The 17,406-nt window shown below is 42.5% G+C and overlaps 1 protein-coding gene across 1 annotated transcript in view; it reads left to right on the top strand.

The window, feature by feature from the left end:
- Positions 1 to 17,406, top strand: part of PCLO (piccolo presynaptic cytomatrix protein) — a 74,045-nt gene that overhangs the window by 349 nt on the left and 56,290 nt on the right. The window contains exons 2-3 of the mRNA XM_029284046.1: positions 7,845 to 8,991; positions 10,450 to 11,787. Of these exons, the coding sequence (XP_029139879.1) occupies positions 7,845 to 8,991; positions 10,450 to 11,787 (2,485 nt within the window). The remainder of the gene's footprint in view (positions 1 to 7,844; positions 8,992 to 10,449; positions 11,788 to 17,406) is intronic.

Below are 17,406 nucleotides of genomic sequence, written 5' to 3'. Positions count from 1 at the left end.
GCCTCCCCGCGGCGTTTACCCGAGCTAAAATGGAAGCGGCTTCTGCTTCACGTGTGTGTGTGTGTGTGTGTGTGTGTGTGTGTGTATATGTATATATGTGTGTGTGTGAGTGTGAAGCTCTGCAGCCGCCCCAGTTTGAAAGTCGCCTCCGTTTTTCCTGCGCTTAAGCATCGCCCACTCCCCTTTGGCGTTGGGCGGCGGCGGCGGCGGCCCTCCTCCCCGGCCGGGGCGATCTGCTGAGGCCAGCCGGAGGGCGAAGGGGGCGACCCGCCCGGGGAGGCTGCCGGGGGCGCCGGGAGGGATCCGCGCGTGGCTCTCCCGCCCCGCCCCGCCCCTCCCCGCGCGCGCCTCCCTCCCTCCCTCCCTCCAGCACCCTGGGCGAGGCCCTGTCCAGGGTGCTGAAAGGGCCGCTTCCCCCGGCGCTGCCCGTGGAGGCTTCGTAGCCCTCCGCAGCCACAGGCAGGCAGACAGGCAGACAGGCAGACAGGCAGCCGTGGTGCAATATGCTGTGTGGGTGCGTGTGTGTGTGTGTGTAGAGTGCAACCGTTTTTGTCAAACTCACATTCTGCGAGCCTGACACACAGTACTGTGCAAAAGTCTTAGGCCACCATTAGATGTGTGGTTGTAGCAATAGGTACAATGACCATATATAATTACGTCTCAAAAATCTCCTTATTAGAATACAGTCAGAAAACACAGGATATTTGCATGCAGTATTCCAAAGCAGGAAAAGGCAGAGAAAACAGCTTCCATAGTGGCAAATATTTAGTATGACTTCCCCTCACACCTGAGCAACAGCAGGCACCTGGCTCCCATCAACCTTAATGGAATCTGTCATTACTGACACCTGTGTGGGTCCTACTATGTCATGCCCAAGTGACTGCTGTGAAAAAGGGTCTGTTACACCGGTTTATGCAAGATATGCTAGAGCATTACATACGGTGCAGATATATCTTGTATCAGTGTGTGTATATAATAGCACTTAGACTTAGATTTAGCACTTAGGCTATATAAATAGTCCAAATCAATATAAGTAACATGATTTATACAAGAAAATGATGCAAGGATTGACAAATGTTATCTGTTGAATTGATTTACCATAACAGAGTTTGGATCCAAATTAAAGTCTTTTTACTACTGACACCACATAGAATAATTTGGATGTGTCCAATTCATTCTTCACCTTTAGGGATGCTTGGATTTTAGAAATCTATAAAGGGGAAATATAAGCTATCACCAACTTACATATATTTGTGCATTGAAGATTTTCCTGCATATGAAGATAAACATAGTATCTGAACAGATTGGTACATGTTCTCTGCAAACATGTATAGCTCTTTAAAAGGAAAAATATATATACTTGGTGCTAATTATTTGCCCTACTTGTTCAGTGACATTTTCCCTCTTTTGTATTTTTCAATCTTAATGGATTAACTTAATCTAAAGTAACAAGTTTTATGGATTGCAAACAGTAGAAAGATATTCCACATAAATACTGCTTAGTTAATGTTTTATTTGATGTACTTAATGTTTTATATGGTCTCTAACATAGTAGCAAATATATGCATAGTACATCTATGGCCTACAATTTATGCTGAATGAGGTGGCCAGCTAAACCAACAGATGTTCTGCATCCTGTTAAATTAAAGCTTGGTATTCCATTTGTTCTATGTATTTACTGTCATGTGCCTTATATGTTTTGTGTTATTTTTATCTTGACTTAGTTGATTGGAGATTTTCCCATTTTCCATCTCAGGTTTAGCCCTATTTACTACTTTGTCTTACTTACTGCTACCAATGGAGAAACTAATTTCTAAACCATTTTTCATTCTTGTACCTATTTTTATTGAGGTTAATATATACCTTGGCCTATCTTTTATCTATGCTTAATACTTGTTTGCAGGTTGACCAGTTTTTCTTCAACAAGAAGTATTTGTTAATTAGATTTAAAAGTATGTTGACATTATTTACAATATTAATTTGTACCTGGAAACATTGCCAGTTATCTCCAGTTGCAAAGTAGTTGAAAAGCACTTTCTTTCTTTCAACAATTATACAATATCAAGAAGGTGCCTCATTTGGGAAAATTCATCCAGTGGATTAATTTTGATGAGATATATTCAGCGTCATCTGTTAATTCGCAGGATCTTGAGCAAATTTAAATGTTGATGGTAAAGAAAACTGGATGTATCAACATATTCATAGTTTCCCACAAAAATGGTGGGGATGCTTTTTTTCCTCTTTTCCTTGCAGATGCTTAAAGGAAGCTCACAAACAGGCTTTGATTCTGTAGGCAGTATGTAGCTCTTATACTAGATGACCATAAGTTTGTCTAACACAGGGGTGTCAAACTTGCAACGTCACGTGATGTGTCGTGACATATTGCGACTTTTTTTCCATTGCAGGCAATGGGGTGGGTGTGGTTTCGCCATGACACATCTGGCCCGCAGGCCGGCAGTTTGACACCCCTGGTCTAACATTTTAAAAAGTTGATAGCCACCATTACATCATACAGAGGTAACTTCTGTATTTCACTGTGCCCTATCGGTATATGAAGAAATATTTTGCTTTGCTTAATATGATAATACGATTCCACAGTGGTTTTGATTTGTATATGTAATTGTTCATTATATGAGTTATTTTAATCAAACTTCTGAAATTGTACTGGAATTATATGGGACAAAATAAAGATAGGCCTAATAGGTACATATTTGCAATAAGTGAGAGAAGTCTCCCTCAAATCAGATTCAGTTCCTGGTAAATTCAGGGGCATGAACATAGCTAGGAAACAGTATGAAAATTGTTTGCCTCTGTAAACGTTAAAACATTGTTTAAGGTTGTAATAGCACAGCAAGTCTCAGGCTTTACCCTCTTCTACTTCAGATTAATTAGCATTTTGCATTAAGCCCAAATCCACAGTCTTAACTGGTTAGTTGATTAAGCCAGCTTTGTAAAAAAAAAAAAAAAAAAAAAGCCAGATCTGAAGGGTACATATTTCCATGAACTTAGTTGATCTGCCTACTTCAACTGACATTGCAGCTCTGAAAAACTCAGCTGAGTTTCTCACTGCTGCAAGGGAAAAGGAAGAAGGAGACAAATGCTTTTAGAGCAACTCTGGGTGGCAAACAGAAATAAAGATATAAACCAGAACCATGCAAAATAGATCAAGGACCCTAAAATGTTATTACTAACATTAGAAGTCAGGACCTCTTTATAATTTTATATCTCCAGTAAATATGTCTATGACCATGTTATTTTAATGTACTGTTTTAGTCTATCCCTTAGTTTTTTTGAAGTTTGTCAGGGATGCAAGTAATAATAATAATAATAATAATAATAATAATAATAATAATAATAATAATAATAATAATAATGCAAGTGGTTGGGCTTGATAGCCTCAATAGTCTCTTCCAATCTAAGATTCAACATAGAAAGGTAAACAGGTCTCTTTAAGATCCAATTCACAGATCGTGCTAGGCCAAGACGCTTAATTATGGCTTATCAAATAAGCCACAATTAGCTGAGTTCCTACAAATCCTAAGCCATGTTTTACAAAATAAAATGGGCAGATGTGTTATGACAGTACCACTACAGCCCAGCTCCTCCTCCTCTGCCTGCGGCCTTGTCTCCTTCACAGCGACTCTGTGAGGCCGGTTGGATGGACTTCTGTGGTTGAGGACTGAGCGGACCCTGCCTGGGGTCTTCAGGTGTGGCCTTAGCCTAAGCCCCTCCCTCTCCAGGGCTTAGCACCAGGCATTCTGTGAGCTGGATGGAGTATAAAACCGATGCATTTTGTCCCTTATTGGTGAATGTTTGTGCTAAAATATTGAGGGGTTGAATTGTTTTGATTTAGAGTGATGAGGGTTGAATGCCCTTGGCTGAACTAGAATGCTTTTTTTCCCCTCTTAAAAATTTGGGACAGTTAAATGACAGAACCTTTTAGTCAGAAGAGAATGTTGGCTGCTTTCTTTAAAATGCCAATCTTTTGATATACAGCAAGTATTAAACAGATGAAAAACCCCTATCGCTAGGCAGCAAATGCACTCTGTGTCACCTCAGGCTTAAACCATTTGGAGTAGGTACACGGTTATTTTTCAGAATTCAAAAAGCTTTTAAATTATAATTCAACAGTACTCTTACATATATTGGCCAGATTAAAATACACACGCACACACATTGAAATGAAATTTTAAGAAATGCCAGTTTTGCTGGGGGGGAAACAAAAGCAGAGTGAGTTCACTGGTACTTGTTTCTGTGTAAGCAGGTTTAGTATATGTATGTTCAGAAGTATATGTGTATATAAATACATATGTGTATATACATAAAGATATGCCAGTCTTCCACCCTTAAACATTTTTAATCTTAATGTATTAAACTCATCGACTTTATTCATTCTACAAAATCAAAATACAACTTCTATGTGAGGGAATAACCCCAACTCTCTGCACTTTGAGGTTTGGCATCTTGGCGAATTTCATGTGGTCCATTCTTCAGGCTTTGGGGTGACTTCTAGGGTTGGAAAAGGGGTGGCTTCTTTTTAGAGGCCTTATGTTCTTTTCTCCAGCTATTCCCACCAGTTCACATCACGTCTGGTGACAAGGAAGGTTTGAAGTTGGTTTCTAAACTTTAACCTTTTCCACTTCCACTTCTAAGCCACATCTAAAGTAGATTTGGCTTCTTTAGGTGAACCCTTTCAGAGACTTATCTCCAATCCATTGATATAAATTTTATTTTACCTAGAAATGATTATTCTTTATGTAGGCACTTTTATGTGCCTTTCTGAAGTGTAGCCTTTGGTTGTAGATATAGTTTTAGCAAGTGAGGGCTCGGGTGGACAAGATACGTTGTGATGGATGAAACTGTACGTTAACATTCTGTATCCTCCCAATGGTAAACTTTTCTGCTGTTAATACATCCCTTTGTGAGAGACCCAATTGCATCTATTTAAATGAAATGAAATGAAATCTGTTTATTACAGCCATAAGGCCACATAGAGTGAAGTATCTTAATAATACAACTGTTAAATCTTCCTCTCCCTCCTCCTCTCTCCAAAAAAACAATGAAGTAGTAGGATCTAAAAATCTGAAATTATAGTAGTTTTGTAACCCATATTGTTTTCTAGAGTTTTTGTTGTATTATTTTCTAGCAGGATTATTTTTTTATGGTATATTGTTATAAGCAATGATTTTGAAATAGTTGTAGTACACCTTTATAGGATATTAATAGGCGTGAACATGATGGTCTTGTTTGGTCATTGTTCCTGCATTGGTTTTGAAAATAAAATCTGGTTTGGTTTACGTTATGTGACAAGTAGCTTGCTTTTAATTGGTATGTGAACTCTTCAGTTAGGACTTAATATTATGTGTTTCTCTCCATAGAGGGAGAGATTTTTTAAGCTGATAATTAAAATAATACATTAGTTTTACATAGAGAATCCTACAAAAAAACTTGCTGGGAACTAATTTACAGTGAAGAAGACTGTGTGGACCCTACAAAAATGGCTTTAATCTCAATTTATTGGCAAGTAAAGCAGAGAAAATCAGAAGTAACTGTTAAAGTAATTGTGATATGGATTATCACTGTACCAGCATAAGTCTTCATAATTTTGCTTCCATGTCACCCTGTGCAGGAATTTTATGATGTCTGCCTCTATAAATTTGATATGAAAGTTTCATTAAACATTATTTCTAAAAAGGGGAAATAAAACACTTTACAGCAACAGTTAAAATGTAAAATTTTAAATCATGGTTCATTTAAACGTTAGACAGAAACAATCAGCATGGGAATCAACTGTATGCTGCATATTTTTCTTTCAGTTTTGTAAATATCAGTGTTTGCTTTATATTTAAAGGCCGGAGAAATGAGCTTTGAAGAATGAAATATTTTAAAAAGAAAGGTTGGTGGAATGGCAGTATGTTTCTAACCTTCTTTTTATGGTTATTTTTACATGAAAGATTTCCTAAGAAGCTATACTTTCCCTGTATAAGGCATGATATCTTTATGTAATCATGGTGGGAGGGCAGACGTTCCTGATTGTCATGGTCTCTTGCGTAATGTCTTTTCTGCCCTGATTTCAGGTGATAAAACCAAAGTTATAGTGGATGTAGTGAATTACCTGTCTCGTTCTAACAACTTGTTGACCTAGTGTGCTACTTCCTTCTTTGCATATCATCCCTTTAATATGCAGCTGCTTTGACCTATCCAGCCAATCAGCTCTGCGTACTTCACTTCATAGTAGAGCCAGATATAGGGACCAAGGGTCATAGTGGCTCCTAATTTAGAAAGTAAGGGGAACCTTTCCAAATTTGATGCCCTCTAAATGTGTTGATACTGCAGCTCCGCAAAATCTCAGCCATCAAGGGCAAAGGCTGTTTCTTCCCAAGAATGTTAGATGTTCCAGCTCAAGACACTTGCAGGGTGACAAGTGTGGCAAGACTATCTTTGGGACAACTCGGTTCATATTTTTCCTGGCTATGACAGGCAATAGTGCTAAGTTATGTATGGAGAACATGCTTGAGTAGAAATTAGGAACAGACAAACAACATGGAAGCTTTTGAGTAGGATCCAATGTCGTAAGGATTTTGCCAGCTGAAAATATTAAAATGACTTACTTTGGCATTTGGATAAATCCAATAAGTAGGTTCCTAATATTTGTACAATGACAGCAATTCATTTCTGATGAAGCTCTTAATTAAAAAAATATTGCAGAGTCACTTTACTTTTATTATTCCCAGAGTAGAGAAATTTTAATAGGTTAAATGTCGTGAGTACCATATTTTAAAATTAATGTGCAGCAGGGAATAATGTCTGTAGACATCAGGACTTTTAATAGTTGATGCTGAAAACTGAAACACATAGAACAGTTAAGGAGGAAAGTACTCTTCAGAGAGGGAAAAATACATCTCAACCATTCACCAATGCCAACTCTACTGAAGAGAGCAGAATTTCACTCTGACATTTTGCCAAAATGGTGACAGCCCACATAAAAGTTGAGTCTTTTATGTGGGCTGTCACCTGAGTCCTTTGCTTCATGCACTTTATTATCATTTTACCAGACGTATATTTACTGAGATAAAAAAGCTTGTCATTTGATACCTTCCTTGTGCAATGTTGAGTTTCTGAAATATTAGAGGCATGTAGAAACTATGACCATCAAGTCAGATGTAGTCTGAAAAACATGGGCCATACTTACTGCTCTTACGACTAGACAGCCCCTTCAGCCCTTGGTTGGTGGGATTCATTTGACTTTTGAATTATATGTTCATACCTTAAGAGTGTGTAATGCCTGGATAAAAGGTTGGACAAAAATTGTCAAAGGTTTAGCCTTTTGCTCCACATGTAATCTCTTCAAGAGCTTTTACATAGCAGCGGAACAGTTTCTCTGCCTGCTGAAGTTTTAGGGTCGCCTCCCCTGAGGGCGTTGAAGCGAAGGTGGGAATGCCATTGGCCTGAGCTGGCCTGAGGTTTCCCTGGTCTTGAAGACTGTCAAGATTCTTTCCAATTCTAGGATTCTTTGAAGATGAGAATTTTCTCAGGTTAAATCCAATTGTTTTGGATTTTTGTTAGTCCTACTAATAAACATACTATAGTGAAAGTCAGAAATATAGCAAATGTACACAATTACCTCTAATAAAATTCATCAGCCCCATCAGGAAATGTCACATACAGTATAATTTTGCCTCACCTACAGTACCTGTCACCTATACTCTCAATCTGGAAAATGACCTCCGCATGTGAAGGATGGGAAATGAGAAAGACATCTTTATTGGAATTAAAACATTGAATTCATTTTATGGTATTCAGAGATCATCGCACTGGGTTAACTTTGCTTGATATCTTTACAGATCTGCTCCACCTGATGACAGTGATCACCCAAAACAACAGGGCAAGCCTCCAGATCCTGGCCCCCCCACACTAAGTAAAAGCAGAACAGCTGATACCCTGAAAACGGAGCAACAGGTCCCTGGAAGAAGCACATCGTCCATGAGTTTGAGAGAGTCTAAATCAAAGACTGATTTGAAGGATGATCAGAAGCCAACTATAATGCCCAGCTTTCTCTCAGATGCCAACCCATTTGGCGCAGTCACATCAGTTGTAAATAAATTCAATCCTTTTGATTTGATATCTGACTCAGATATAGACCAGAATGAAGGCTCCAAGAGAGTGAAGCCCACCCAAAAGGAACAGGATAAATCTGAGCAACGAGAGGGGATCTCCAAGCAACCACTGCAACATTCATCTCCAAAGCCAAGTAGTCCACAACTTGGGGCTGTCAAACTGGTCCCACAAAAAACAGGATCTCCCAAACAGGCACTGCAGCAGCAACCACAGTCTGGAATGCCTAAGCAAAGTCAGAAAACAGGCTCTGGCCAAACAACAGAAGAAGCAAAACAGTATCCAGGACCACCCACGTCTCGGTTCCTAAAACAAGAATCTACGAAACCTGCAAAATCTTCACCACAACAGTCGGGAGCTGGAAAGCCTCCTAGTATGGACCTTGCTAAAACTTCCTCCTCTGTTCTTAAAAAACCAGCATCCCAACAGGGAGCACCCCCTTCTAAACCGAAACCTCAGCAGCCGGAAGGTCCTTCGAAACCTGAGCCAGCAGCGTCCAGTAAGCAACCATTGCAACATGTGGCCGGTCCTGCAAAAGCAGCACTCCCCCAGCCTGGAGGATCTGGGAAACAACCATCTCAGCCGCCTGGGGCACCTGCAAAGCCTCCCACCCAACCGGCTGAGTCTACCCTTCGATTCCAGCAACAGGCGGGGCCGGCAGAACCTGATGATCCACTGCCTGGACCTTCCCAGCAGCAACATGTAACTCCATCGCAACCCGGATTACAAGCCACAAAGAAAAACTTTTGCCCACTTTGCACAACCACTGAACTCCTCCTGCACGTTCCTGAAATGGCCAATTATAGTACTTGCACCCAGTGTCAAACCATAGTCTGCAGTTTATGCGGTTTTGATCCTAATCCTCATATAACAGAGGTAAGTACATTTAAGATATAAATGTATGGTCCCATTAAAAAAAAAAACATTATTGAAAGGAAGCTAAATTTCAGAGAGGTTGGGAACCTATGCTCAAAGAAGTTGAGCATATCATAAGTGCTTTGTCAACTGTCCGTTTGCTCCCCATGATCACCAGGTTTCTGGAATGTCATGGAAGCTTCTTCAGGGTTTCTCCATAACAAGACTGATCATGATAAATTGCCTAAAACTGCTGTTCTTCCCTGATCCTTCAAAGAGAAAGCTGGTCACCCTCTCCGGTTGCTTGGGATGGGTTGGCTTGACATGCTGGCCTTGGAAGCTTCTGGGCCGGTTGCCTTTTTCCTTTGGCAACTGCTTTCTTTCTTCATGCAAGTTATAGGTTCTAACTATTCCCAGTTTTCCCAATAATGATTAAAATGATATATTTGAGTTTAATTCCTTCTCATCCCCAAATGCGCCTCCAGGCCCCATTCTCAGACTTGTTGGATGTTCACTACTTCTTGGACTCTCTTCTCCCTTCTGTACAGCCTCCAAATTAAAGCTCTTAAAGTCAGCCCCTTGTAAGCCCACCTTTCCCAGATGTAGTTAGGGGCAGCCAGTCTCTTGCCAAGAGTCTCTAATCTGAGAAACAGATCCCATTATTAAAGAGCCTTCAGACCATTTTTATTTCTCATTTTATCAATTCATTATTTCAAACAAATCTCTTAAAGCATCTCTATATAATTGTATCATCACTATCAAACATTCTTATCAGTTTTCTTCACCTCAAATCTGCATCCCTAAATTTAGATAGCAAACTCAGATCTTCATCAGCACCAGTATTAATGTTGCCTGGCAACCACGACTTGCTGGTGTAACAAAGTCACCTGATTTGAGATGTTTTCTAGGGAATACACTGGCAGGAAGTGTGGTGATTCCGTTTTAGGCCAGACAGGCTTAATCCTCTCTCAGAAGGCCATAATATTATACTTTATCTAACACTACAGAAGATAAATGTTCTATATTTGGTAGTGTACTCAACAGCGGGACTGAAAGATTGTTATGATTTTCCAATCATAATAACAAAATGTTTTCTTCAAATCATTTTGACTTAAAAAATGATTTCAAATGATTCTATTTCCACCAAAAAATTTAATATGGACCATGCTTTTGCAACCAACCAGTACAAATATAACAAGGTAATAATTTAAATGTAGTTTTGGTGCTTTTAAAGATGTGATTTAGAAAACAGATCAGAAATGGTAAGCTATCATAAAATAGCTGATGCTCGCAGACATATGATGGGAGAACTATTTTATTGAAAGGTATTTGGAAATTTAAGAAGGGAAAGTAAAAAGTAGTAAAAAAAAAAACCCTAGTGAGTCCCTTTCCCCTTCATATAATATAAAGTGGACCTTTCGGTACCGAGGATATAATTCTGTCTTGATGTTTTGTTTTGTTTTTCAATTATGCATACAGATCAAAGAATGGCTGTGTTTAAACTGCCAGATGCAAAGAGCTTTAGGGGGTGACTTGGCTCCTGCTCGGCCTTTGGCACCCAGGCAAGAGACTCCAGCCACAGCAGCTTCCCAACCGCAGCCAGCCGCGAAGAAGAAAGAAAGTGCTCTGAAACAGGATGCGACAAAGTCCGCGGAACAGCAAAAGCCGCCAAGCCAAGCAAAGCAGCCGCCCGCCCAGCCCGGTTCTTCTCCCGCAAAAGCGAAGGCTCTTCCTGCTGAACCCAGGACAGCAGAATCCGCCCCCAAGTCCCACCAGGCCCAGCCGTCGGGAAGCGAGGATCAACGGAAGCAGCCCGGTCCTCGGAAACTCACCGGCGATGCCTCCGCATCTGAGCCCTCCGGACAAAAGGGCCCCGAGCCTTTGCTCCCTCGACGCAAAGCGGAGCCCCTTCCGAGGCCAGGAGAGGATGAGCTGCCGCGGGACAAGCCTGCGCCCGTTGATAAAGTGGCTGCTCCAGGTGGCAAAACTTTTCCCCAAGGGTCCCCTCAAAAGTCTGGAGGAAAACTCGGTCCTCAGCTTGGAACCGATTTAAATGCTAAGGGCCAAAAGGAGACGGAAACGGTAAGAGGGGTAAAAGAGCCCTCTGCGAAAGCCCAGCCCCAGACGAATCCCACGGGGCCAGATGCCAAATTGACTCCAAAGGGCCAACCAGCCTCCACGGGTGCCAAGCCCGGCCAAGGCCGACCTCAGGTCCAGGCCCAACCGCCTCCAAGAGCACCGGAGTCAGCCAAGCGTTTCGGCCTCCACGCAGCAGGCGATGCCCCCAGGTCACTCCCCGCAGCCCCTCCGGAAACGGTTACCGGGAAGCTGTTTGGATTCGGGGCTTCGATTTTCAGCCAGGCTTCTAGTTTGATTACCACAGGGGGCCAGCCAGGAGCTCAGGTGCCCGGAGCTGCCCCTTCAGCCCCCTCCAGGCAGCCCCCTCCTCCTACCCTGCTGAAAGAGCCCCCTCCGCCATCTCCCAGGGGAGGGGCCGCAAGGAAAGAAGCCAAGCCTCCTGTGGCAGAGAAGCGCCCCCCAAAGGAAGCCATCCGCGTCAGCCAGCCAGAGGCCGAGAAGAAGCCGCCACCGCTGCCTGCCGGGGCCTCCCAAGCGCCCCTCGGGGCTGGAGGAGAGGAGAGGGCAGGGGCCCCGGAGGCCCCCCAGGGCCCCCCAGAGGTGGCGTCCGTGTGTCCCCTCTGTGAAACAGGTCTGAACGTGGGCTCTGGAGGCCCTCCAAATCACGGCACGTGCACAGAGTGCAAGGCGGTCGTGTGCAGCCTCTGTGGATTTAACCCAACGCCCCACATCACAGAGGTAGGTGCAGCTCTCTTTTGCTCCAGTCCATTATTTGACCCCTTCCTAGTCTGAGAAAAGGGACTGAAGCGGCTTGGTTAAAAGTTTATTGTGTGCCACATGCAGGGCCTTCCCCCCCCCGCCCCCATCCCTTGTATTACTTGCATTTGAACAATGGAACAGGTTTTAAGTAATTCATTGTCATTGTGGTTTGTCATTGTCTTTTCCTGGATTATTATTTTGTATTTCTCAATCTCTCTTCGAAATAAACAGGCCAGCCCCTGCCCCTCCCCGCCATCTGATTAGGTGTCTTTTTGTATGGCTGGCTGTGTCGCTACGTCCGGCTCACGCTAGGAAATCTGGACACCGTCCTCCAGGGAAACGTTCTCCTTAATCAACAGGAACATTTTTCAAGGAGAACGGTCTCTGCAGGGAAAGGACTAATATTCCTCAATACAAAGCTGATTTAGATTAGAGCTGAAAACAAAGAAATGTGGTTTTATTTTTGCCTAAGAATAAGTGAAGAATAAATAGCTGATGATTAAATAAATGAAGGTATTAATCTTCTACAGACTTGCAGAACAGACTGTACAAAACGTAAAGCAAACTAAAGATAATTATAAATGAAAGAAGTTTCATGGCTATTTTCTCCAGCACCTCATGGCAAGGAAACCATAAACAGGATCTGTATTACAGTATGCACACATTGATTAATTTCCAGGTTGGGCTGAAAAAGTTGAGTTCCTTGCTATGAATTTTTAAATACAAATTTGAAAATTTGATTTAATGTAATTCAGACAAGCTGAGAGGAAGATTTTTTTTTCATAAAGTGATATGAAACAGTTTGAAGAAATGGGTGAGATCAGTGTGGATTTAGAATATGGCCATATTTAAAATATGTCAAACTGATACTTTACATTTTACCAAATATAATGTAACAAGTGTAACAAAACCCCTTTTCACAGCTGTTACTAAAGTTAACGTCTTCCTCAAATCAAACCATATCGTGGCAATGCAAAAAAACTGGCCGTGGCCTCCTTCTGGGCTGGGCTGGTGGTTTCCCTCCTCTCCAGGCTGGTTCCCGTTGGCATTGGGAGGGAGGAAGAGGTTGAATTGCCAAGCTCCAATTTTCTGAATTAGAAAAAAAAATCACCTACTTTGGCACCCCCAGTTTGGGAAATAAACTCCCTACAGAGGCCAACTGTTTTCTTGCGAGTCTTTTGCGTGGTTTGGTACACACACACCCAGCAGGCTCCTGCGTCCTGGCTATGGACCGGCATGCATGGGCTTAGCCTTCAGGCAGCTGTCCTGGCCCCAGGGAGGCCCTGCACGGGTGGCTTGTGGTTGGCTGAGGTGGTCCTGGGCGGAAGGAAGAAGGACCGCAAAGAGCCCGCCTGAATGGGAAGAAAGCACATCCCTCTTGCTCTCAGGAAGAGCCCCTCGTTGCTGATGGGGTAGACTTTTACGACTGCGTTGCTTTATTTAAATGTGATGACTTAATAACGGTAGCTGATAATCCGAGACAGATCTCTGGCGGATGTTGTGTATGTGCGTTAGGCTGCAGTTTTAATTGCAGCCACAACAGCAGCATGGGAGGACATATGGTGTGCCCCAGCTAAGCCTTATCTTTATTTACTGGGGCTGCTTCTGCAAAGCCTTAAGGGGCTCCCTAATTTGATGAGCAAAGCACCCCCAGAATTTGCTCTGTGGTCCCCTCGCTTTGAAGAATGGAGGGAAACAGCCACCTCGTTGGATGCCCAGAGAAGCCCCCCGATGGGAAGCGAAGACGAGCAAAGACCCCCGCAAGGCAAGGACAGCAACTGTTCCTTGGTTAAGAGAATTGTTAACCCAAGACTGAGGTGAATTTAAGCCGCCTTGCACTTAGGCTTAAAGCATAGTGCAACTTCCCACCTGTTTTGGATTTCCACCAATGATGTTGGAAGAGAGTGCTCAAATACCTTAGCAAAGATATAAAATATCCAGATACTGAAAGGATGCCATGCAAGTAAATACAACCTAGGTTTTTGTTAGTAATCGGTAGAATCTAAATGCTAAGAACTGTGTAGAGCTGCCCACTTGCTATTTATAGACTTGTTGAAGCTCGCAGATGCTGCTGAATCATGTAGAACTTCAGGCTTTTATTTCCCTGGCACTTTATTTTTTGCCTCTGTTAAAAGCTTGCGGCAGGTCTCTTGATAGATTTATTTCATTATCTCAAAAGATAATTGGACGAGTAAGTGGTGATTTAACCTTGTTTCCTCATAAAAAGTGGTCTTCCAGCTGGCAGTTAGCCAGGATGGGTATGAAATTTTGAGGGAGCTTTGGGAGTGGTTGGTGCTGGGCTAGGAAGTTCCCTGGTTGGATTGGAGCTACGTCTCAGGTCATTTTTTCTCACAGAAATCTTCTGGGATGTTAAAAGAAAGAAAGAGGGGAGATCACCAAACTTTTAAGCTCCTGGAGGTAAGGTAGGCTGTGAATCGAAGAGAGAGGACGCTGGATAACAAGCAGCGGAGCGACTGCAACCCTTGTACCTTGACCAGCCCAAGAGTTCGCCAGGCATGCCGGGCACCTGAGGAGAAGCCCCTCCCCCTCCCCCCCCCCGAGGCAGCAGCCTGGGTGGGTGGGTGGGAGGCCCTGGCTCTGGCTAGCCTTGGAGAGTTGACAGTGGTGGCTGAACTCAAGCGGACAAACGTTGGGTTCGCTCCTTTCTGCACTTCAAAAAAAAAAAGCCCACCGCCCCTTCCAGCTGCCCGTGTGGCCACAAGACCCTCTGCTCGGTTCCCAGGCCTTGTGCATGCAGGGAAGCCACGGCTCGCCTCTCAGGGCTTCTCCTTGCCTCTCAGGGCTTGTGGTTGGAGCTCACAGGGAAAAGCATAGATCAGGAACTATTTATTTATTCATCGTATTTACACAGCTGCTCATCTCACAAAATGCGACTCTAGCCAGTACACAAGAAAAAAAACTATATAAAAAAAACAGCAGTTTAAAAATTAATATTACAATTTTAAAAAGGAGAGGAGAGAATGTATGTAGACCGACTGCAGAAGGGAATGAATTGGTAAATGCCCTGGAGGAAGACTATCTTGAGTTTATAAAAACTAGGTTAATCTTACTGTATAGGGGTGGTTCTCGTTTAACAGCCACTCCCTCCCTCAGTAGCCATCCAGACCTGCGGCCTGTGGCCCTGAGCAATGGATGCGGAGAGCAGCAGGAGCTGCCAAGAACCTCTGAGCAGACCGGAGTCCTCCCGGAGGGAGGGAGGGAGGTGGAGGTTTGCTCTGCTTTGTCCCTGCTGGGATCTCAGAGAACGGAAGTGTTGCTGCTGCTCCTGCTGCTGATTATTCTTTGCTTTCAACACTCGGCTGCATGTTGTAATGCATGCAATCATTTCTAATTCTCAGCTATTCTTTTTCCCTAGCTACAATCTTGTCACTTTTGCCTAATCAACAGCTCTTTAAAACAACAAAAGGAATGAGTGGGAGATAACTCTTCCTGATAAAAAACAATCTGGAATTTGCAAAGCTGGCGAGATGTAGGGACTCTTTTTCTCTTTTCTTTTTTTGATAGAAAGGAATTATGTGCTGCTATTTTTCACTAAGTCTCTAATATCACCCTTAGATATGAGCAATTTACCATATATTATTCATTGTATGTGTACTATACAGGTAATCCTCGACTTATAGCCACAATTGGAACACCGTTTCCATTGCTAAGCAAGGCGGTGGTTAAGTGATCCATGCCCTCTATTTTGCAATCATTTTTGTCACATTTATAATTTCCATCTTGAGACCCTGTGAAAGGTTCTCCCATCTCAGCATCTGAGTTTTCTCTGTTGATATTCAATAGCTCGACACCAAACCATATCGCTGCGTATGTCCCTTAAATGTTATTAGGGAGACTCCAGATTGAGCAAATATTGGCACAATGTAATCAGCAAACAATCTCAATTTATGTTCTTGTGCAGCTAATTTAATTCGTAGGATTTCATTTCTTTCCCCCCCCCCCAGCATATTTGCATTGCCAAGGGTTCTAGTGCTAGTAAAAATAAAGGAGAAAATCATCCTTTTCTTTCCCCCCCCTTCAGTATAGTACACTACTACACAATAAGTCAATTCACAATAATTTTAGTATTTTGTTATAGATACAGTAGATGACAGACACACAGACAGATATATATATATATCCCTGTTAAAAAGTTTCCATTATTATCACAAATGTCTCTTGTGTCTTAAAAATGGTTTTATTGCAGTTTTCTGCCTTTTTAAACCTTATACTCCATGAATATTTCCTTAAGTTAAATTCACTGGGTCTCTGTGTATTTTAAAGAGCCCTTTGTGCCTCAGTGTTCAGCTGATTTGGGATTGAGTGTGGAAATTTTCCAGTCCTGTGAGTGTGTGAGTGAGTGAGTGAGTGAGTGAGTGAGTGAGTAACCATAAGCTGCACTGGAGAGCACACTTGTCTAACACTATCTTTCCTTTTTCTTTTCTTTTTTTTGCCACAGCCCTCCTAGTTCTGTTTGCAGGTCTTTGTATTTTGTTCTTTTTCTTCTATTCTGCTGTCTCCAGATACTGCAATGTCCACTATTCCCAGACTTTTTTGTCTTTCTTATCAACAATTGTTAGGTTTGGGATGTTGTGTAGCCTGGTTGATCTGGTGGTTAAGGCATCAGACTAGAAACTGGGCGACTCTGAGTTCTAGTCCTGCCATAGGCATGAAAGCTAGCTGGGTGATTTTGAGCCAGTCATTCTCTCTGAGCCCAACCCACCTCACAACCTTTTATCACCACACTATTACAGAAAACATCTCCCAGATGCTGCTTGTGCGGATTGACTCACAGAGAGTGTGTTTTTGCATGACTGACTTGTGCACTTTCTCCTGCCAGCCTGGCTCCTGTGACTCTGAAACGATCCCAAACTGTTCCCATAAGGTTTCAGTCGGATTCCTGGCATGCGGGAGCTCTAGCAATGCTCACAGTTATCGCCATACAACAGTTCATGTGTTTTGTGGAGGACTTAACCGAGTATCAACCTGGCTTGAGTAAACCCTCTATGTGGATGTGTTGTACCAAAATATATAAATAAACACATGCTGAACTGGACTGAACTTGGGCTTGTAGATTATCCAGAGTAATTTATTAGTTCTTTAAGTCTTTCGGACTTTTCAGGTATAGCTTTGCTAGACTAGCCACAATGATCTGTTACTTATGACAAGTTAAATTAAGGTCTTGCCGTTTGCAGCAATGAGGGGATTTCAAAGCAAGTGACAGTCGACAGATGTTGCTCATCAGTTGTACGTTAAAAAAAATCTCGTGTAAAAACGATTATGAATGCTTTGAGACATTGAATTGACTTGTTTGAAAGTATGACAACTCCATGGGAAGAGACAATTTCATGCCAGCCAAAGTAGGGAGCAGCTTCCCGAATTTATGACGTGATCACTGGGTGGACTACAGCAAGCCCCATATAGCCTCCCATGTCCCCCATAAGCCCCATGGGTAGCCTGTCTATGTACCATTATCACCTTTGCAGGGAAAAAGTTGATAAGACGGGAAAAGAGAAATAGTATAAGCTTCTTTTGTAATTTTTTTTTAAAAACAGTTCCGTATTGCTGCACCCTGGCCCCACTTTGTGTTCAAAGAAA

The sequence above is a fragment of the Protobothrops mucrosquamatus genome, unplaced genomic scaffold (assembly GCF_001527695.2).
Source record: "Protobothrops mucrosquamatus isolate PMUCROS unplaced genomic scaffold, P.Mucros_1.0 scaffold343, whole genome shotgun sequence".
Taxonomy (NCBI): Eukaryota; Metazoa; Chordata; class Lepidosauria; order Squamata; family Viperidae; genus Protobothrops; species Protobothrops mucrosquamatus.
This window is presented reverse-complemented; position numbering and strand designations above follow the sequence as displayed.